Raw genomic sequence first — 22342 nt, 5'->3', positions numbered from 1 at the left:
GGTGGTTGGTAACCTAAATTGTGCAGAATACCTTCAAACGTACAAGGGATATTCACCAAATTGTCCTATATTCCAAATAAATTGAATTTGACATTGGGTGCCCCTTTTTTTCCCCTCGGGCCCCCCGGCCCCGCGGAATGTGTGTTGCCGGCCCTGCTGAGCGGGGGCCTGCCCACCCTCTCTCCCCGGGACTCGGAGCCTCTGGTGCGGGAGGAGTCAGTCGCTCACACACCAGCCGCAGTCGCTTTGTTAACACTGAGCCAAGATGGCAGACTTCGGGGAGCCCAGCGACGAAGAGAAGGTATCATTTATTCACACTGTGGTTGTTCTCCTGCTTGCATGTCTATGTCCTGGAAATGGCCGCTGTGTGCGGAACCCGCTCCGCTCCGCTCAGCCTGGGTTTGACTTATTGACATCGCCTGACATTGTTCCTGAGCTCACAAACACCTGGTGCCAGTGAGATAACCTGAGTCAAACTGGTCCCGGTTGGTCCCTTGTCTCACATGTTGCTTCTTTAGCACGGTTCAGACTTTATTCTAACTTGAGGGAACGGTGAGCTAATGCTAGCCCGAAGCAAGTCGAGCTACTTCCTGCATTTACAGCGAAGGATCGTGACAGGGCATCGGCAGCACGTCCACACCCACTGTCCACAAACTATATATACATCATATACTGTATATAACACAGTGTATATAACATGTGTATATATATGTGTTGTTTACAGATGCAGCTTGTTTAGAGATAGATAGATAGATAGATAGATGTGTGTTACATCAGCAAGGTGTCAGGCACATAAGTAAGATGTAAAAATATCTAAAAACTATTCGAAATGCAGGATCGAAATATAAACAATGTAAATAATAAACACAGACAGATGGATGGACAGATAGACACATAGATAGATGCTTTATTGATCCCAAAGTGAGACATTCCTGTGTTACAGCAGCAAGGTATGAGGCCCACAACATCAACTGGATGTAAAAATATAAGATCAAAATATAAACAATATAAATGTACGTAAAGGGAGACGCAGAGAGAGCATTGTACATAATGTATACACATAGATAGAGCGAGTGCAATATACATAATTGTAGTGTGTGTCTACAATGTAAATATAGGTGTGGAAGGTGCAGGTATGGGGGGGAGGGGGGGGGGAGAGAAACAGAAGTTGAGTGTTGTCTACTGGTTTGTGGCAGGAAAGATTTAGTGTACTGGTCCTTGTTGAGTCACACGGAGAAGGCGCTCTGCTCTCTGTCCAGTATCTGGCCCGGCACCTTTTCATTTAGCACCTTCACAGTGCAGATCCAGTCCGTCTTCCTGCAGCGCTGCTGTCTGCATCGTGCTGCTACTTGTTGTAAAGTAACGCTGTGCATTCCTAAAGCTGCTGGACTGGCCAAGGGGCTTCCACCTCCCAGCCTCACTGCAGTGAAGCTGCAAACGAGGAAATGATCGAAATCAGGGCTGAGTCATACAGCAAACAAAATGATCAAGATTCAAATGTTTGTCAGTGGCAGGTGTCGGATGTTTCTAAATCATTGGCCACTAAGGGGGCGACAATTTATACAGGGAGGCCAATTGTATGACAACATCCATGCTAAATCCCTGGTTCAGTAAGGTGCAACTGAGCAGAGAAGGACAAACACAAAACACTTTATAAATCTGATCAATCGTTTGTTATACCTCCTCATTGTGCTATATGTTGAACTTTTGTTATATTGTTATTGATGAATATTATATTGCAATAATCACTGAAATTGTTTTATTACCCGGCCGTAATTGCAATTTAACTTCAATTCGATATCTACTTCTAATAGTGTCTTTATCAGATAATCTCAGACTGTAGATTTGCACGGTGGAGAATCAGAGCCTGAGCCTGGAAGTGCTTCCTGAGCTCTGAATGGGCGATTCAGGATCATAGTTAATCTAGGTTAGTCATTGTAAAGCCCCCTCTGCCCCTTCAGCTGGATGGCCCTGTTTGTAGGTCAGTGCCAGCTGCAGCCCGGAGGCTCGATATCCCTGTCTGCCTGACAGACGGCCTCCCTGTGATGATGGCCCATCATAGTGTGGAGGTGGCAGCATTGTGGGTCACTGTGAATCTCACATAAAAAGAATCACAAATTGTTCTGCCTGATGTAAACTTTGCTTCCACTTAAAGAGATACTAAACCGAAAAATTCAAATTCACTCATTATCTACTCCCCACTATGCCGATGGGGAGGTGGGTGAAGTGTTTGAGTCCACAAAACACTTCTGGAGTCTCAGGGGTAAACAGTGTTGCAGCCATATACAATACAAATGAAGTAAATGGCGACTACATCTTCAAATGTAAACAAAAACAGCAGAAAATGCCTTCAAACTGCTCCTGTGGTGTCATCCAAGTGTCTGTACGCCCCGAAATTCAAATTTGACTAGAAAAGTTATCATTTACACCACGTTTTAAGCCTAAATGCACGGGGCATTTTATGTTGTTGTTTTTTTACATTTGAAGACATGATCAGCAGTTACCTCAATTGTATTGGATTTAGCTGCAGCACTGTTTACCCCTGAAACTCCGAAAGTGTTTTGTGGACTCAAACACTTCACCCACCGCTCCATCGGCTTAGTGGGGAGTAGATAGTGAGTGAATTTTTATATTTCAGTGAACTATCCCTTTAACTAAGCCTGGCCTTTATCCTGCCAGTCCTCACTGAGTATCAGCACAGCACCTTCCACAGCCTCCTCTCTCTGTGGCTTTGACACCACATGCTTACACTTGCATACTGGCTGCTAAGAAAAGCCCGAGGGCAACATTCCCTTCCTGCCATGTAAGGAGTGGCCATAAGATTCAATAAGCCCTCAGCTAATAAAGTTAGCAAACTGCTCTCTGCCTCACTCTAGTGGTTATCTGCAGGTTTTTTTTTACACTTTATCTCTCACTGTGTGTGAGGTAATAAATAGACTTTACAAAAAATCAGAGTTAAGCAGAATGCTGTGATATAATGATATAATGATACCTGATACTTCATCATGTTTAACGTTTTAAAGAAAATGATTTTGTCTCTAGGTTCGTATTGCAGCTAGTTTTGTGATGCACGCTCCCCCAGGAGAATTCAATGAAGTCTTCAACGGTGAGCCTTACTTGTGATCGACATATTTAGGACTGTCCGTATTCACTATGTAAAAGAAAACGTAAATGCTTATCTCATGTTAATTCTTTTATTTTCAGATGTTCGAGTTCTGCTGGACAATGATAATCTTCTCAGAGAGGGCGCGGCTCAGTGAGTTTTAGTTGTGTTTTGTGTTTTTGCTGTATTTCGAATAACTACAATGATGTTAATATAATAATACATCGACCTAAGTATCTGTTTGTTTTAATGTATTATTTATATTTTACATCTTCTTATTCAGTTTCTTTTGTATGATATTTTGTATGATAATGCACATTTTTAGCATATTTCTTATTTCATTACATACTTCCTGTTTATATTTATTACAATTCTCTAGATATATAAATCTATCTATATATAGTTCCATTCTTGTTTGTAACAACTGGGGATCAATAAAGTAAAATATGAAAATTGACTTATTTATATGAATCTAACTTGTTTATGTTCTCCTCTGTTTAAGCGCCTTTGCTCAGTTCAACATGGATCAGTTCACTCGGGCCAAAATTGAGGGATATGACGATCAGGCAAGTTGTTCTCTAAAAGTATTTAGATCATTTGTTGTCCTTATTGAACCGACTGAGGTTTCATCGTCTGTCTACATCACTTAAACAATTCTTGATTAAATTACAATAGTAACAACGGGTTTCTCTGTCTGTTTCCCCCTCAGGTCCTGATAACAGAGCATGGAGACCTGGGTAACGGCCGCTTTTTTGACCCTCACAATAAGATCTCCTTCAAGTTTCACCACCTGAGCAAAGAGGCCAGCGACCCCCAGCGCCATGAGGGGGAGGCAGCCCTGAGGTCATGGAGAGACGCCTGTGATTCCGCCTTGAGGGCCTACGTCAAGGAGCACTACTCCAGTGGAGTGTGCACGGTAAGATCGCTCAGCCACTCTGCACTGTAGCTGCCGATACACAGCGTCGCCCACTCATCGTGTTTTATCTGCCGCAGGTTTATGGGAAAACGATCGACGGCCAGCAAACCATTATCGCTTGCATCGAGGGTCATCAGTTTGAGCCTAAAAACTTCTGGTAAAGTTGATAATAATCACATTGCAAACTTCTTAATCAAATTCAGTCAGACGGTGATGTCATTGATGTGTTATTGTGTTATGTGTATGTTGTCAAATGTACTCATCTACGTTGTCTGCCCTCAGGAATGGTCGCTGCCGGTCTGAATGGAAGTTCAGTATCTCACAATCTACCGCGCAGGTGGTTGGAGTTTTGAAAATACAGGTATGTTGAGTGATCGTGGAGATTTGTACGAGCTCTGCTGCGAGGTTAGCTTTGTGTCACTGTTGTATGCATCTCCACAGTGTGTATTTCTTCTGTTTATTCCAGGTACATTATTATGAGGACGGAAATGTGCAGCTGGTCAGCCATAAAGATGTTCAGGAATCACTGACCGTGCAAGTGAGTAGTTTTATCTTGTACATCTTTTTCGTTTTTATTGAATTACTATTATATATGCATATGTAAAGTGAGTTTGTGATGATAATGCAGAAGCAAGTAGAAAATAATTTTATGTGGACTCAATATGGGCATTTCATATTGTTCATGAGTGTTTAAATCATTAAATCAACCCATGAGTGTTTATTTTGGCAGAGTGAGAGCCAGACCGCCAAGGAGTTGGTGAAAATTATTGAGGATGCAGAGAATGATTATCAGGTAAGTGTGCGTTAAGAATCACAGGAGTTCCCTCAGTATAAATGTGCATTAATACATTTTCATGGCTCCATGTCGGTGACAGCCATGACCAGAGGCATTATTTTGTCATGCTGCTTATCCGTCTGATTCTCATGTGCACAACATCTCAGGATTACATTTAAGATGTCAAAGGTTACGATGACTGAATTTCAATTCATCTGGCACGCTCATCCACGTAGACTCAAAAATTCATTCATTAATTGTTATAAAAGTTCACACAAATGTCCATTAGGATAAAATAATTAACTTATGACTCTTTATGTCCAAAAGTTCAAAGGTCAGCTTCACTCTAACATTATAATATTCTACATTCTGAATTAGCAAACCTGAAGACATGAAAGCTAAACAACTGTTGCAGATGTTACCTCTACACCAGAATACTTCAGGGCATATTTAAGACATTTTAATTGAAAACATAAGCTTCCAAAATGATAGTTTGTTCAAAATAAAATTGGACTCGCTTGCCATTCTCCTGCAGCTCACACATTGTGTTTTTCTTGTTTATTTCCACTCATCATAATAATAATAAACTTTATTCATACAGAACCTTTCACAACACTGTAACAAGGTGGTTTCCAAGTTAAAAATGAAAATTTGAAAGAAAACATCAGGAAACCATTAAATGCAATTTGAAGATCACGCAGCATTAGAGCATAAATATAGAAATAGTGTGGGAGCCCTGACAGAAAAGGCCCATTCACCGCTGGTGCTCAGCCGGGACTGAGGAATGGTTTATACAACATATCTGGAACTGACAGATGATATCAGGATGCTTGTTGACTTGTTTATCTTCTTTGTTTGGCAGACAGCCATCAGTGAGAACTATCAGACCATGTCAGACACCACCTTCAAGGCCTTACGCAGACAGCTCCCGATCACCCGCACCAAGCTCGACTGGAACAAGATCCTCACCTACAAGATCGGCAAAGAGATGCAGAACGCTTAGAGGACGGAGGCGGCGCCGGCCGTGGTTACGAAAGGCTGATGCTTGAGCAACGAGTGGGACGCGTTCCACTAAAAAAGACAGTGCAGCTTCTGTCAAGCACCAAGAGGGAACGCCTTTCATTTAATATGAAACTGAGTGATGTAACTGTGACTCATTTGTAAACATATTGTACATTATTATTTTTCAACAAATAATGCCTTTAGTGTCACTGTGAAAGTGTTGGGTCGATACCCGCCATTCAAACTCTCACATACACACACACAGTTCATCATCCCTCGGTGCTTCCCATGGACGCACGTCCTCCCAAAGCCATCTTCAGTTTCATGTAGCAACTAGTTTACTTTCTATAAAACCCAGATATTCTTTAAGAGCTTCCAATACCTCTATAGTTCTTATTTTATTAACAGAGGGCAAATGCTGTATGCAATTTAGATATGTTATCTGACTGGAGAGAGACTTGAAAGCATTCATGTTTTCCTCTGGTTCCACATCTAAAGCGTAGATGTCTTTTCTTTTTCTTTTCACTGGCCATATTTAGTTTTCCCTGTTTAAGTTCCCTTATTTCTCTCTGTCACAGGGAGACACTTTGATTTTCATGAATACTCCTCCTCCTCCAGACTGAGAACGAGTTGGTGCCCTCCTGCCTGTTGTTTACCTTTTAGCTTTTGCTATATTTTTTTATACAAACTGTAAGTGCATTTATTATTCTTGAAATAAAAATGTTGCAACAAATATGATTTCAAGAAACAATCATTTGTGTTGTACATAATTTTTTTAGAGAGCGTGGTTTTCAGTTTTCAAATTAATTTATCACATTTGGTATTTGCCACTTCAATAGTCACCTGGCACTTGACAACAATGGAAACATTCTGCAGAATATATAAATGAAATATTTAATGAAAAACGTGTGAATTTAAGGGTTCAGTGTGTAAGATTTAGGTGAAAGGGATCTATTAGCAGAAAATTAAAATATATTTATAATATATATAAATGAATCCTAGAGATGTTTTCACTTGTGTATAATTATCTAATTGTACAAATTGTTGTTTCTTTCTAGAATGGCCCGTTTATATTTAAATACTTAATATATACGCCGGGAGCGAGTCCTCTCTACGGAGGCTGCCATGTTTTTTTCAGTAGCCCAAACTGGACAAACTAAACACCTTTTGATTTTTCACGACAACTGAAGGATCCACAGGTTGTCTTTCATGTTTGGAGGGGGGGTTCAGCTGCTACACTTAATTCTACACACTGAACCTTTAAATTCTTGCTTGGTGGTTGATTATCAGTTTTAGATGTGAATAGACCAAATTATCAATTTGTATATGAACTCATGGATATAATAAAATTGATCAGAATACAAAAACGTATGGTTGGGTGAAACACAAACTTGTATTTAAGGTTGGGTAAGGGTTAGTTAGGTTCGTCACTTAGGTCATTTATCAAGTGAAAATTAAAGATTTTCACTCTTCAAACTTTTGAATGTGACTATTTACGACTTCATCGTTCTACGCTCATTATTTCAATTTAAAATAATAATTAGGTTTTTAGTCCGTTATTGAATTGTTGTTGTTATTGACAACTTGAAGATCCAGTTCAGCTAATCAAATGCAAAAGCGCATTCTTTAAAACTAAATATTGTAGTATAACCAGCAGGAGACCCCTCGATGTGTGACGTAATTCTGGTGAGACCCCCCCAGTATTCGAGTGAAGTTATTGGATTATGTTTATTCTTATTTTCCGTGTTGCACTTCGCAGACGGTCCCTGCGCGGTCGCCACAGCTGTCTGCTCGTCCCGGTGCAAACAGCCTGTTGCCCCTTGTCTTCTTAACCTCGGTGGCTCAGCGGCGTCGAATCAACGTTTCACTTTCGATTGTCAGGAAATTCGCATCAGTGACTATATTTTTTTTACGACTGGAGCGAGCTTGAGAACTTCCTCGTCTCATTCCGTTGCTCCTCCAGCGACCTGCAGTCAGCATGTCCTCCCATCTCCACGTCTCCGGAGTGAAGTTCATCGAATATCTGAGAACTTCTGAGGAGAGAATCAGCGTCCAGATGCTGCGAGACTTCTACAATAAGTTTAGAGGAAGGTAGGCAGCAGGACAGCAGTTTGTGTGTGTGTGTGTGTGTGGGGGGGGAGACTGGGTTGTGTGTCACATCCTCTGTTGTGTTCACAGAGTTCACCCCAGCTTCTCCAAAGTCCTCAATGCTCTGGAGAGGTCCAACAAAATCTTCATAGAACACAGCATTGTCTACCTAATAGATGAACCTCAGGTAGGATTGTTTCTGGTGTTAACTCCGGACTTGTGTCGCTGCAATGAGGACAACAGACAAAACACGAAGCATTGTGTTATTTTTACTTTCTCTTCTGTAGCCCAGAGAGTACTGCGACCAGCGGCGGAGGCCTCGGGCCCCTCGGCGGCAGAACCCCATCTGTGGCCCTGAGGAACCAGCTGCACCCTCCCCTGGCCCCTCCACCGCTGTGGCCCCCGCGCTGACCCCCAGGAACCTGGCCTCAAGGGTCCTGAAGGAGTTACAAGTTAACAGGTGAATACACTTGCCTCTGAGCCACGTAGGACGCACTCATTAATTTGTTTATTATTATTTCTTTATTAGTTTTATTACTTGTTATTAATAGAAATGTATTTAAAAAGTCAATAATTTGTTGCCTTCAGTTTCTCACATGTGAAGTTTTGATGCTTTCCTCTGGATACTGAACTGAACATCTAGAAGCTTTAGGAGACTATTATAACCGTTCAACATTTTCAGTGACATCTGACAGACTAAATTAGTTATTTGTTGATCGAGAAGTTTAATTTGGTGGCTATTGGAGCTCAATGCACTGTAACTGTGGAAATTCTCGAATATAATGGAGAATCTGTCAGCGTCTATATTCAGCTGAATAGGACAGAGTTCTCAACACCACAATGTGATGCAGAAATCTGACCAAGAGGAGTTCACTCCTTTGGATACTAACCCTAACCCTAACCCACTATCATCAGAAAAGGAAAAAACTTTTCATCCACGGTCCCTCCACCAGCTCCGACACTACCCAATCAGCACTAGATCAGCGCCAGTGCTTTTGGTCCCAAATATTTTGTTTCTTACAAGGTCAAGAGAGGTTCATGCACAAAAGGGGAAATAAAGTTCATGGAGTAGAAAAACATTACATACAAGGTATAGCAGACAGTAAATATTTCCAGTACAGGCGGAGAGTTATTCTCCCCTCGGCCTCTGCTCCTTATCTTCAATAATGGGGAAGTGGATCTGGCACTCAGGTGATAACCTGCAGAACCCCTGTATTTACAGATTCAGGTGACACAGCTCACACATACTGTTGACGTCCGGCCTTCAGAGACCGACCACAGACAGGAAAATTATTCCACTATACTATACTATATATTATCTGTGCTCATGTATACAGTTTCTGCTGTGTAACTGCCACGATGACCTTTTATGACCGGCCTCACAGCAGAGTCACTAGGTTTCAGTCTCCGAAAGCTCCGTGACGTCAGAGCCCCAAATCTGAAACTCACTGGGCTCGTCTCCTCCACAAAGACCTTGAAGAGGCCCTCAGCCTGTTTCTTATCTCCTGGGATTGTACCTCGCACTCTATTCACACACACACTTCGCTTACTCAGACACACACACACTTCACCTCTTCACTCGATCTGCATAGAAGAGCACGCCAGCGAATGTTCCCTCGTCTTTCACATCTTCACATGTCCGCATGCTGTAAAATCTGTCTGACCTTCTTTGACAAAGAGTAAATGTGCACAGAAAAGACAACTACTGTCAGATCTCTTTATTTCCGATGCCTCGCCAGGTCAAATTTCCACCACAGTAGATTCTTGGAAGCCGAGTTAGGGGACATTTGTGTTTTTAAGGTCATTAAACGTCCGTCTCTCGGAATGATAGATGTTGTCATTGTTAGTATTGTACATCTAAGAGAGCGCACAGGACGTAACATCTCAGAACCTCTTCCAATATCAACCACCAGGATGCACTGAGTTTATTTCTATGCCAGTTCAACAGTACACGCTTTCTCTCTTGCAGGAAAATGATGATGGCCGACAAGAAGGGCATCGAGATCACCTCAAACCCAGAGTCAAGCGAGGGCAAGGTTCAGTACATCGTGGAAACTCTCAGAGAGAAGTTCCTTATCAGGTTCCACATTGAAAATAAGAGCCCGGACGCCATCAACTTCACCTACTACACTGCCCTGCCCAGGAACCGCTGCTTCACTCTGGAGGACGAGAAGAGAGTCACCAGAGCCTGTCCCGTCTCCCTCAATCCTGGTGGGACAACATCTGTGTTTTGATTGAAAAAATATGTATATACTGAAGAAGTAATTAATACTTACAGCTCCTCTTTATTTTTCCAGGAGAAAGTTATGAAGTTGTGGCTCGGTACAAGCTGAAATATCATGGATATTTCTCTGCCATGATTTACTTTGAGTTCTTGCCAGTTGATACCAAATCGGCGTCTGATTCCTTCTCCATCGTGAGGGAGATGGTCACTGCTACCAGGACCCCTCTGGCTGCGGAGCTGGGGCCCGTGGCTCCTTACGAACCCCTTCGGAGGTTCGCACACAAGCCGGTCGCAACCATGTTAGTGCCGGTAGAGTTTCCTGAGAGGTAAGTTAATTAAAATCTGATTGTAAAGTTGAATGGCACTCAGCAGAGCACTTACCTCCACCGAGGCCCAACAGTCCCCTTCAATTCAATCGAGCTGCACCCCATTGCACACACTCATTAATATCAGTCCTCTTAATAGTCCCGATTCTTTTAATGAAGAACCATTAATGATTCCCTGGGAAATTGGTGAAAAATGGCAAATGCAATGTGTAAGGGAAAGAAAAAAAGCAATCCTGGACTCATTTTTTATTTTCCACTGAAGCCGCTTTCAGACATGACATGCGGGTAAAATCTAGATCATTTGCCACTGGGTTTACCCTCAGTTTGCTTTTCACTCATGCACAACACAGCAGGAGGTTCTCTGCACAGACACGTTCACAGCAGCAACACCGGTGTCAGCTCTTATCACCACAAACTCTCTTGTCGTCTTCTGTTTCGCTGTCTTCTATGTGTGTGTCATCACTTTTTCACCAGGATATATTTGTTTTCTTTTTGTTTTTTTAATCTTTGCGTCTGTCGCACGTTAGAAGCAACATCAAACCCCCCCACACTCGCTCACAGTGAATACAGCGGGGGATCCCCCTGCTGTGTTCACACATCCAGTCACTCTGTCACTCTGACATCTGTGTTCACGCATGCACTTCCTCTGTAGAATATCCGGAGGAACTGCAGAGTTCCCTGCATGTCTGAAAACATCTTAAGTTACATGGACATCTGTTCAGTAGTTTTAGCTTAATCCTGCTGACAGAGGTGAAAACAAAATCTCCTAAATCTCACATTTTAAATAAATTTAAATTTACTTTTATGACCTGTTGTTGAAAAAAATAACGATGCTGCTTCTATGAAATAACGTGTAGCAGTTAAATCAATCGCAGCATGAAAATCCTCTGTTACCCACTTCATGTCAAATATTTGATTTGGAGTTGGCTGAAGCAATTTTCTTCACTTGTAATTGATGAATTGATCAACAAGGTAACTGTAATTGTGTTCTGTTGATGCTGATTACAATCATGACGCAATGTTGCATGTTTTGTTCTTCTCTTCAGGCACATACACGTTCACGTTGCTATGGAGACAAAATTATTTAAATTAGGAGACTACAAGTGCCCTCAATACCTAAAGAGACTGGTTAAACAAAACCTGGAGGACTCCGAGAACCTTTCTCCAGCTGACAGATCCAAACTGGCAACAGTGAAGTGAGAGAATTAACCAGCTGATTAAACTTAACCATGCCTGTGTCGGGTTGATTGTCTTTCTTTTTAAAACACAATGCCTGTGTTTGTGCCGTGCCCCCCCAGGAGCCACCTCAGGGGTCCCCTGGAGATGAAGAACTACTTTCACCGGTTCAACCGCCTGCTGCACCTGGAAGAGATGCAGATGGAGGTGGAATTAAGGAAGTTCAACCTCCGCAATCAAACCATGACTTGGGACCAAAGCAACAGAAAGCTGCTCACGCTCAAGGTAAGTCCAGCTCAGTTAAAACATGTTGCCCTACTGTTGTTATAAGAAACTGAGTCTAGTACAGATGACTCTGATTTTTTAGGTCCACACATTTTGCCTTTCACTCATAAAGAACGCAACTTGAGATTGTTTCGATTCAGACGTGTTCACAACAAGAGGAAAAATGCAGGAACATTCAGGCGAGGGCTGATGTCACGTGTGTTTGTTTGAAACATCGACACCGGCTACTGAGATATTCATATTCTTTCGTTTTCGTGTCGTCGCATTGTCACATGGGCACAGACAGACATTTTTAAGACATTTTATGAGGGGGCTGGAAGAAATAGTCACATTTGGGTTTTTACATTTAGACCATCTGAAAAATATCAGGAAAATGTCCAGAGTTCAGTGCATGTCTGTTCTTTTAAAACGCGTGCACCTGCCACTCAAGAGCAAATCTTGATATGACTTGTTTTTGGATGGGACCCATTCCCTTGTTTAATTGGTGCCTTTTGAATGATTTTTTTATTCTGCTGATATATAATATATTCCTTCTGTTGTCATTGGCCTCTGAAAGCTTCCTAATCTACTCTGAGCTCAACACTATGTAAATATATATATATATATATTTTTTCAACAGGTTCCTGGTGTTGCTGAGGATCGGCCATCTGTACTTCGTGGGGACTGCCTGAAGGTGTCCAAATCTGGGGACACATCAGAGCCGCTCCCTGTTTACAGCGGAAAAGTTCACAAAGTCGAGCTGGATAGTGTGAAACTGAGCTTCTCTCAGAAGTAGGCGTTATGTTCATGATACTCGTCTACTTGAATCCCAGGAGAAAAGGACCTGACCTCACGTGTTCCTTTCACTCTGCTTCCTTCTCTCAGGCTGTTGAAGGTTTTTAACGGCAACATGAAGTTTGATGTGGAGTTTACTCTCAACCGGTACACTTTGAGGCTGCAGCATCGGGCGGTGGACTTGGCAGCTAAATATAACCTGGAAGACGTGCTGTTCCCATCTGGTGCAGCAGCGACTAATCCCTCCCTGCCTCCCTCCCTGCCTACACTCAGGTCTGGTGTCGATACACAAGAAAGAACACACACATACAAAAAAAAAAACACATGAGGGTCAGAATGTAGATCTACTGGTAAATCGAAAGCTCTTTGATCTTCACCACCACGATCCGGTACAACGCCCACAAAACGGCTGGTGCCGCACCGACCCACCCGCCCTTTATCTTCCCCTCATTCGTACTTGATACTTGAACTTACTTCAGTAACAGGGAGTTTGTAACTCGTTTTCATTTTAACATTTAAAGAGTGTTAAACATTTCTCAGCAGATCAACTTCACCACTGTCTTACATTTTTGATTTTAAATATCCCACCAGTGTGTAAAAAATATCCTCTGTCACTGTCTGTTATCTACAGGATGTTTTACAGGGATCTGGAAAATAACCCAGAGCAACGTGCTGCAGTCCAGCACATTGTAGCAGGATCGTCTAAACCAGCTCCTTATCTGGTGTTTGGGCCTCCTGGAACTGGAAAGACAAGCACTCTGGTTGAAGCTATGTACCAGGTATCAAGTATCTGTTGGTTTTAAAAAGAACTGAATTCACATGCAAAAAAGGGCTTATTAAAAAGTCTGAAATGTCATTTCCAGGTTTAAAAAAGCCAAATATCTGTTTTTTGATGCTTCAACATGATGATTTGGTGGTTTTTTTGGTCTTAAATTGAATATTTTTATTGCTTCTCAGACAAAATAATGACTTCACCTGGACATTTTTTTTACCTTTACCAAATGATTAATAGATAGAAAATAATCAGAAGAAAAATCCAAAGTTTAGTTAAAGGGCTCCTAATATTGAACATGAGATTATTTGCCAGATTAGACAGACACTGGTTATCGCACATGGGAGGTTACTGTGTTTTGTCTGTGCTTTTCTTGATGTGTTGAATTGGGTGATCCGCATCTGTAAAAAAAAACCTCACCTCAATTTCACCTCACAATCACATTTTTATCAACATCGTTATCGTAGTCTGAAAATCTGTCAGCAGTTGTTCGATGTTTGCGTTTATTGCCACTCGGCAGGGAGACACCGTCCGTCATATCCCATCGAACCACACCCTGGAGAGGAAGATTAGCCTTCAGAGCTAAACACGTTTAAAAGACTTATGTCATATGTCAATAACTTTGAGTAATGAATTTGACTTTGCTTGCATTGTCAGGTTATCATGGCTGATCCATCAGCCCACATCCTGGCCTGTGCACCTTCAAACAGTGCATGTGACTTACTGTGTGAGAGACTGATGGAGCCCATGGATCGTCAACTGGTTTACCGTGTGTACGCCGACAGCCGAGACCCAAGGAGTGTCCCCGAGCACCTGCTGGTGAGCATCAGCAGATTTTTTAATACATATTTCATGAATAACTAATCTTATTAACACATTTGTTAATCTGTAGATGTTATAGACTGTTTATAAAGATGGGCGATATGACTTCTCCCCAAAAGTGAAGCCAAAGTGCCTCGAACGCCGACTTGGGGCTGGCTGCTGCAGAGGCCATGATTCCTGCCTTGTCCATATTAGCATATGGGACTCAAAGAGGGTTTCAGTCCTTTTAGGTCGTTCTTATCACACTGATGTTTGGTAAAGTGCTCATGTTTCTGAAATGTTTGGTTTTAATAAGTAACTTGATGCTGTAAAACCAGAGTAGAATGTCATGATTGACAGCTCAGACTGACTCGCCAGTGGTCAAGCGCGTGTATCGGCGGGACCTCGACAGCCCGGCTCCAAACCACGATCGCTCCTGCACAGTCTCTGGCTCCACATGACGTCATCAGCACAAGATGGCAGCGTCCAAATTCAGGATATTTTGGCTTCATTTCTGGATAGTGGGAGGAAGTGGAGACACGTCATCCATCTTAATTTACAGGACCTGTGACGTTAGGAATAAAAAAAACTAAATTTAAAATCAAAGAAATGTACACGTCCGTAACTAAAGTGAGAACAAACGCATGTTAACCAGCCTTCACATATCAGGTTGATCTGAGTGATTTGATGGTTTCTTGAAGAACAGAAATCTGTATGTGTGGAGCAAACGTGTAAATTCTACACAGCTGTAATACAAGTCTGAGTTAAACATTATCATTCAAATCCTTTAATTAGAGGAAGAACAGAAGGATGGAACATTTCATTTGATGAGTTCATTTTTCTTTCTTCTTCTGACTCTTCCAGAAATATTGTAACTTGGATAAGAATCAGCAAGACTTTGTGTTTCCAGGAAAAGAAATTCTGATGAATTTTAAAATCGTAGTCACAACTATGTTCACAGCTGGCAGGTAAGAGCTTGTGTCTTATAATTATTATTAAGATAATTTAAGTAGGATTCTTTACATCAAGATTCATGTTGCACTTTCATCTTTGCTATTATGAAAATTTCTGTTGTGCGTATTTCTTTATTGTTTTTTAGACTCGTGTCTAAAGGAATCCCAGTCGGTCATTTCACTCATGTGTTTGTGGATGAAGGCGGCCAGGCAGAGGAGCCACAATGTGTCATCGCTGTTGCAGGTAAACTCAGAATATTAGAATTATCAGTAGGCTACATTAGGGTGGTCATTCATCATCACACTTTGGAGCCGCACTGGTAAAGATCTTAATGACATTTTTCATTTAATTAGATGTAGAAACCCATAGAGCTTCAATTTGATGTGTTTCAAATCGCAGTTAAGGGAGATATGGGCTAAGGAAATATGAACTTTTTGGGGGGATGGTGACTTTGACTGCTCATACAGTATCTCCCCTAATACAAGTCACAGAGAAATGGTTCTAATATCCTTTTAAAGCTGGGTGTGGAGATGTATCCATCTTTAGCTGTACAAATGTCAGTATAGTGTGATCACACAACCAAAAGAGAGAGCGAGGGGAGATTGTCCATTATCTAATAGAAAATGCCAAATATCCTCTTGAAAAGCGCTTGATTCTCATTGGTCAACATGTTCACGCTGTGTCACAGGTCTGCTCAACCCACAGAAGGGTCAGTTGGTGCTGGCAGGAGACCCCATGCAGCTGGGACCCATCATCCAGTCTCGTCTTGCATTGCATCATGGACTCGGTGAGGCGTTACTTTGTCTGGATGCATTTCATCGCACTGTGTTGCTCCGAACTCCAGATCTTCTCCTGAAATGTTCCAGAGGGGCTGCATGTGAGAACACAAATGCCCGACATTCTTCTCACAATGACAAATGTCCCGAGAATGTCCAAAGTTAGAATGCAGAAGGAAAATTAATAAAAATAAATTATTGCAAGTGTTGGGCGGGTTTAGGATGCTGATAACATACGACGGATGCAAAACTGCAAGCAAACAATACGAATATGTCAGGGTGAAAAAGAGGAGCCATGCACGTAGACGAAGATTTCAAATTCGAGAGCTTTCAACCACACAGGGCTGTTGTTGTGCAGGAAACAAAAACATGTGATTTCCTCAGCACAAGTCGTTTCCTGCCTCCTGTGTGTTCTAAGCCAGACGCCACCAGTCACCGGAGCCCTCCGGACATTTTCATGTTCGTGTTCATGTCTGAAAACGGCTTTTGACATAATGTGAAGATCTTCAACCACAGCTGGTTTTTGGTTTCATTTCCTCTTTTTGTCTCTGGTTTTATAATTCAATGATCTGCAGGACTTTCTCTGCTCGAGAGGCTGATGAAATATAACGATCTATACAAGACAAGTAAAGACCCCCGCTTCGTTACCAAACTGCTGAGAAACTACAGGTGAGCTTTCGGTTTTCTCTTGTTAGAGTTGCCTGTTAGGAATAAAGGAAGTGCTTAAAACTCTTCTGCTGTTCTTGTTTTCTCCTCACTCAGGTCTCACGCTGCCATTCTGAAAATCCCCAATGAGCTCTTCTATGACAACGAAGTGCAGGAGTTTGCTGACCAGTGCGACCGTGAGGCGTACTGCAACTGGGAACACCTCCCGAAAAAGGTGTGGCCCGAGGACAATAAAGTTTTAATTGCACAAAAAAAATTCTGAAGTTATCGCAATAACTCTATCAGGAATTCTGAAATTGTCTATACATATTGATGATGAAGTACAATTTATTTATGTGAACTCTAAATTTACATGGCAAAGTCAATTTTCTTGTCAGAGTTTTTGAAAAATATCCGTTTTAGTGACTTAAAACATTGATTGCGTGTGGACGAGAGGCCCAAACGCTGAGGAACATTTTAGTAGTGCAGAAATATTTATTAATAATGCAGAATTGTGGACAGGGCGTTAATCTCATGAGTGTCTCTTTTAATTATCATGTCATTATCAACACTCATGATCTAAGTTAATTGAAGACATTAACCAGCTTCAGACTGGCACAGGGAACAAGACAAAACTCACCAGGACACATTAGGCCTCATAATTTGGGGAAAAAAAGGCAAAAATAATAATCTAAATCGTTATTAGGATGAAGGGGAAAGCCCTGAGAGGTTTATTCAAAGTACATCATTTAGGACCACTCTGTCTGTGTATCTACAGGGTTTCCCAGTGATCTTTCACGGGGTGATCGGGAAAGACGAGAGAGAGGCCAACAGTCCGTCTTTCTTCAACGTGTCTGAGATCGAAGTTATCGTCGACTACCTCACCAAGCTGATGGAAACACAAGAAAAGAACGGTCTCCCCAAACTCTCTGCGAAACACATCGGCATTATCGCCCCCTACAGGAAACAAGTGAGACTGCATTTGTGTACAGTAGAGGTGTGGAGAGAAAGTTAGTTTCAGTTTTAAAGGAGACATATTATGCTTTTTCTTCTCCTTTCCTCTAGTGTTTTATTTGTGTATATAAAAGGTCTGCAAAGTTAAAAAGCACAAAGTCTGTGGTAAAGGGAGCTTCTCTCTCTTTACATATGACATCACGATGTCCCACATTTACCCCCTAACGAAACCAGAGCTGCGTTCAGCCCGGACAAAATGTTTATTTAAACATAAACACCCTGTTGTGATACGCAAGCTGCCAAACTACGGCAGCTGAGAAGGTCATTCTCGGTGTAGGTAGATGATGTGGGTTTAAATACGTGTTTAACACTTCAAAATACTCTTGATGTTACAGTCTCTGCCAACTGTTTCAGACAGAGGCTGAAAAGAGGAGCTGCAGCAATGGACAGTTTGAGGATGTGTTTTGTGAGCATTAGACTATGTAAACCTTTTCAAGTTATAGCACAAATTGAAATGATCAACCTGAATATGAGCATGCTATGTTTCTTTTGACTAACCATTGGTTAACATTGTTACTTTTCAAATAGGTTGAGAAAATCCAAAAAGCCCTGAAGTCTGCCGCGGCGCTGCGTCAGTGGAGTGAAGTCAAAGAGATCAAGGTACGTCATGCTGCCTTAAATACGATTCACTCATCTGTTCATCCGAAATAAAATCACATTTTGCAGTTTAATCAATTTTTTTGTGCCATGATGTCAGGTGGGGTGTGTGGAGGCGTTTCAGGGAGATGAGAGGAAGATCATCATGGTATCGACTGTCCGCAGCAGCATCAACTGCGTCAAGATGGACAAGGATTTCAACATCGGATTCTTGTCAAATCCAAAGGTCTGTACCGTCCTAAAGGGGATGAAGAATTTTTATATGATTTCTATCAAAGTCGTTATTACCCCAGAGCATGAGGGCCACTTAAAGGGGGAAAAAACTGTCTCTTTAAATTACGACTTCACTCTGATATTACTTTTTTCTCATTCAATTATAACTTTTTTCTTGTGTTATTATGAAACTTTTCTCATCAAATTACAACTTTATTCTCATAATATCATGACTTAATCTTGAAATCTCAGAATTTTTCTTTCTTCAAAATGGCCCCGACACACCATCGTAAATTATGAATCTCTTTTTGTTTTTTCAGTTTTCTTTTAAATGATGTATTTATTTTGCAGAGGTTCAATGTGGCTGTGACGAGAGCCGGTTCTCTGCTGATTGTTGTGGGAAACCCTGTGATCCTCAACAAGGACCCCACCTGGGAGAAGTAAGTCAGAGCAGGGCACAGGGGATGAGAGAAAGTTACAGTACTACAAGAGTATTCACACACTGACATGTTATAACTGAAAGTATATCCTTGACTGGGAAATCAGAACCAGACAAAACAATTTCCCCTTTAAGGTCTTTAAAGTTGCTGTTCTGCAACGTTTGATATTTTCTCTTTGGAGTTTCACATTTCCTTTATATGAGCACTTTAAAGACGTATCCATCATTTTTACTTAATTTGGATTGTTTTAATTTGCAGGTTCATCAGCTACTGTGTGAAGGAGAAGGGTTACACTGGATTGGACCTGAAGGATGTAGAGAGCTAAGATCTGAACATGTGTGTGGATTCTGAACGTTAGCTGATCTGTAATCTCTGTAAAAACTGTGATTGCCTGGATCATAACTACAGTTGAAATACTAATATGTTGTACTTGTATGAGAACAACATTTTTTGTTCGGGTTTATACAACTTGAGAAATTCAACTTGTGTCTTTTCTGCCTGTGTCTCACGTCCTGTTACAGATGAGAGCCCCCTCCAGCAGCGTGTGGACCCATAGTGGAAAACAGAAAAACATCTGCAGTGACATCGCACACTGCTAATATACAGTATTAGGTTTTTTAGGTTTAACCACATCAGCATCAATTATTTAGGAATACTTCATGTACTTCAGTAACCTTTCTACCAGCAGTTTTGCATATTTTGATGTTTAATGCCAAAGTGAATCAGTAAATCTGGTGTTTGACTTTTCACCCTTTGTCTCACGTGACTTTGTCTCTTCAGTGTCTTTAAATAAAAGTGCAGCAAGTTCGGTCAGCTGGAACAAATAATTGCTGCACACGAGCAATTCACGTTCAGGGTTAGACGAAACCAAACGTGGCGTCTCAGTCTCCCGCAAAGAACTGACCAAGCGTGGCGAGTCGCTCTTGTCTCAAAAATAGTTTATTAACAATGTTCATGTTCACTTAAGATCAAACATCCACTACTTTTCTGTTTACAAAGCATTATTACAATGAGCTAAAAATCTGGATCCTTTTACCGTTTCAAATACCTCCAGAGAAAGAAAGAAAAGTTACGACACTGAGCAGAAGCTGTTCCCAAAGACGGTGCTGCTTTAGCGAGTGTCAGTGTGTGTGTGTGTGTGTGTACTATAAAGACCCATCTTTTTCTCATGCATGCAACAACATTGTAAGAACAACTTTTGATATAGTGGCGTAACATAATCTGCACAGATACACACAGCAGTATAGCTCATGCTCCTTGTGATTTGGTCGACACCAGGTTCAACCCTCTGCTCCTCTTCTGAGGAAAAGCTTTCATCGCTGCGTTGAGCTGTGGAAGTTAATCGACCATTTCTGCCGACCTCTAAATCTGCAGAATTCCTCGGCATTAATCTGGTCGACACCCGGGAACGTCATGCCACAACTAGAACGCACATAACTCGAAGCCTCGTTGATAAAAAACGTCTGAATCTGTTGAATCTTGTCTCAATGTGCTATTTGTTGACCGCAATGATGCAATGAGTTAAAATATAGCATCCACCCTCTAAAGATTTGAGGTAACAACATTAATATGGTGCTTGTGTGCGATTGTAACCAATGCCCCCTCTCTTCTTCACATTACACCTCGGCTCAGCCATGACAAAAAATCAGTTGAAGCTTATGTGCTTGTGGCCAGTAGAGGGTATGAAGCTGTATTTTACATCATAACAGATACAGACTTTGCCAGCTGGTGTGTTTGGGGCCCATCCTGGCGTTATAAGGACGTTTCATGCTACATCAAAGATACCGTTTTTTTTTGCCACACACACACACACACACACACACACACACACACACACACACACACACACACACACACACACACACACACACACACACACACACACACACACACACACACACACACACACACACACACACACACACACACACACACACACACACACACACACCTCCACCTTCTCACTTAACCGACAGAGACATGCAACCAAGGGACACGTAGAGAACAAGAAAGAGCAACAGAGGCGGAGTGAAGAGTCTGTTTCTGAGGGCAGTCGATGGGCCTTCACATCGAATAATAGTCGAGTAATACACAGTTGATTTCTGACAACGAACGTCTTGGCAGCAATGACCATCTCCGAAACATCCAAAAATCTCAGTGGCTGCAGACGCACGTTTTCTGGGGATGTTGGTGAAACATGTAAATTGTCGCAATCTGTCACGATCACAGATGAGACTGCATTTATAGGTAAAATCTGAATATTTATGCCATAAGAGGTTCGATTTCGGCAAAAACTGACGACACCCTCTGCTCTTATCTGAGACATTCAAAAGGTCTGAGCTTTGGGAAACAGGTCACAGAGGTCGCTCTCGACCTCGCAGTGCAGCTGGTCCACCTGCTCTGGGAGAGGACGACCGAAAGGCACACCAGAGCAGAGAAGGCACCATGAGGGGGAAAAAGAAACTCCTCAAAACGCAACCGAGCTCCTCCGAGACATGTGAAGAATGTCGCCTGACTGGAAAAGTCCACACGCACAGCGAGACACTTCCATGACTTGGCAAACCCATTCAACACACAAACACACAGAGCGGGTGTGACAGGCTCGTGTACATTGTAGTGCCGTCACTCTCAATGAACAAACAAGGGAGGTTTCATTAGGCCATGGCCTCCGTGCGATTCCTGTTTCAGCTGTGTCATCTCCCCTGTCGCTCCGAAACCGCTATTGTGCATAGTTGAGTCATATTGGCTCGTGTCTCCATTGGCCAGTTGTCATCCCTCCATCTAGGACTCAACAGAACGTACGTGAACAATCAGGGGGAAGCGGGAAGCTCACGACTTTTGTTAACCATTATCACGTTATTTAGACAGCTGCCGTCTTAGCTTCGAAGTGAGCGGACTGGAAAAATGTTGAGGGGAATGCTGACAAAACAAATTGATTCAAGCAACCATTTTATTGTGCTTGGCGATTCGTCGACGGAACTGAAACTTAGTTACGGCTTTGAAAATGAGTGAGTGTGCAATGAAGGGGCCCTCAGCTGAAATGTTCGCTGGCTGACAAACACGAGAAGTCGATGGTTGGTGTACGAACTTAAAAAAAAAAAAAAGGCACTAGCTCTTGTGGTCAAAAGAAATCAACGTTCATTCTCTATCCCGGCTGCTACCATGAGAAACTGAGCTGGTACTAACAGGACAAGACGTTATTCATGAAGACGTTTTTTTACAAGCTGAAAAAAGTTCGTGAAGTACAATATTGCAGACAATTATGTGCATCTATCACTGCCGCGTTACATTACAAATGCAAAGAAAAAGAAACAAGTAGGAAAACTTCTATGTGTATTGACAGATTTCCGAAAAAAAAAAAAGAAATTCAACAAGGAACTTTAAACATCAATTTTCTAACGATGGTTGTAATACAGACAAAGTTCGTTTCCTGTATAAGGGGTGTTTTCATTGGATTCATC

General features: G+C 41.9%; 2 protein-coding genes and 1 long non-coding RNA gene across 3 annotated transcripts; all 3 read left to right on the top strand.

The window, feature by feature from the left end:
- The first annotated feature begins 147 nt into the window (after window positions 1-147).
- Window positions 148-6534, top strand: capza1a (capping actin protein of muscle Z-line subunit alpha 1a). The gene is made up of 10 exons (XM_034585739.1): window positions 148-301; window positions 3043-3106; window positions 3205-3256; window positions 3606-3669; window positions 3813-4019; window positions 4097-4176; window positions 4302-4380; window positions 4486-4557; window positions 4750-4812; window positions 5657-6534. Exons 1-10 carry the CDS (start codon window positions 266-268, stop codon window positions 5795-5797), a joined length of 858 nt encoding a protein of 285 aa, XP_034441630.1. The 5' UTR covers window positions 148-265; the 3' UTR covers window positions 5798-6534.
- A 1079-nt stretch (window positions 6535-7613) lies between these two features.
- mov10a (Mov10 RISC complex RNA helicase a) lies at window positions 7614-19628 on the top strand. Its single transcript, XM_034585725.1, has 22 exons — window positions 7614-7887; window positions 7975-8071; window positions 8172-8344; window positions 9854-10095; window positions 10182-10434; window positions 11481-11630; window positions 11733-11895; window positions 12515-12666; window positions 12760-12942; window positions 13301-13448; window positions 14099-14260; window positions 15107-15210; window positions 15342-15439; window positions 15885-15983; window positions 16548-16641; window positions 16735-16852; window positions 17396-17587; window positions 18160-18231; window positions 18329-18454; window positions 18793-18881; window positions 19140-19234; window positions 19403-19628. The coding sequence occupies exons 1-21, from the start codon at window positions 7775-7777 to the stop codon at window positions 19204-19206; spliced, it is 2895 nt and encodes a 964-aa protein (XP_034441616.1). The 5' UTR covers window positions 7614-7774; the 3' UTR covers window positions 19207-19234; window positions 19403-19628.
- Window positions 19629-20806: 1178 nt separating this feature from the next.
- LOC117761653 lies at window positions 20807-21996 on the top strand. The gene is made up of 2 exons (XR_004613867.1): window positions 20807-21087; window positions 21129-21996. It is a non-coding gene; the product is annotated as an uncharacterized LOC117761653 (long non-coding RNA).
- The last annotated feature ends 346 nt before the right edge of the window (window positions 21997-22342 follow it).

This window comes from Hippoglossus hippoglossus, chromosome 5 (assembly GCF_009819705.1).
Source record: "Hippoglossus hippoglossus isolate fHipHip1 chromosome 5, fHipHip1.pri, whole genome shotgun sequence".
NCBI classification, from domain to species: Eukaryota; Metazoa; Chordata; class Actinopteri; order Pleuronectiformes; family Pleuronectidae; genus Hippoglossus; species Hippoglossus hippoglossus.
This window is presented reverse-complemented; position numbering and strand designations above follow the sequence as displayed.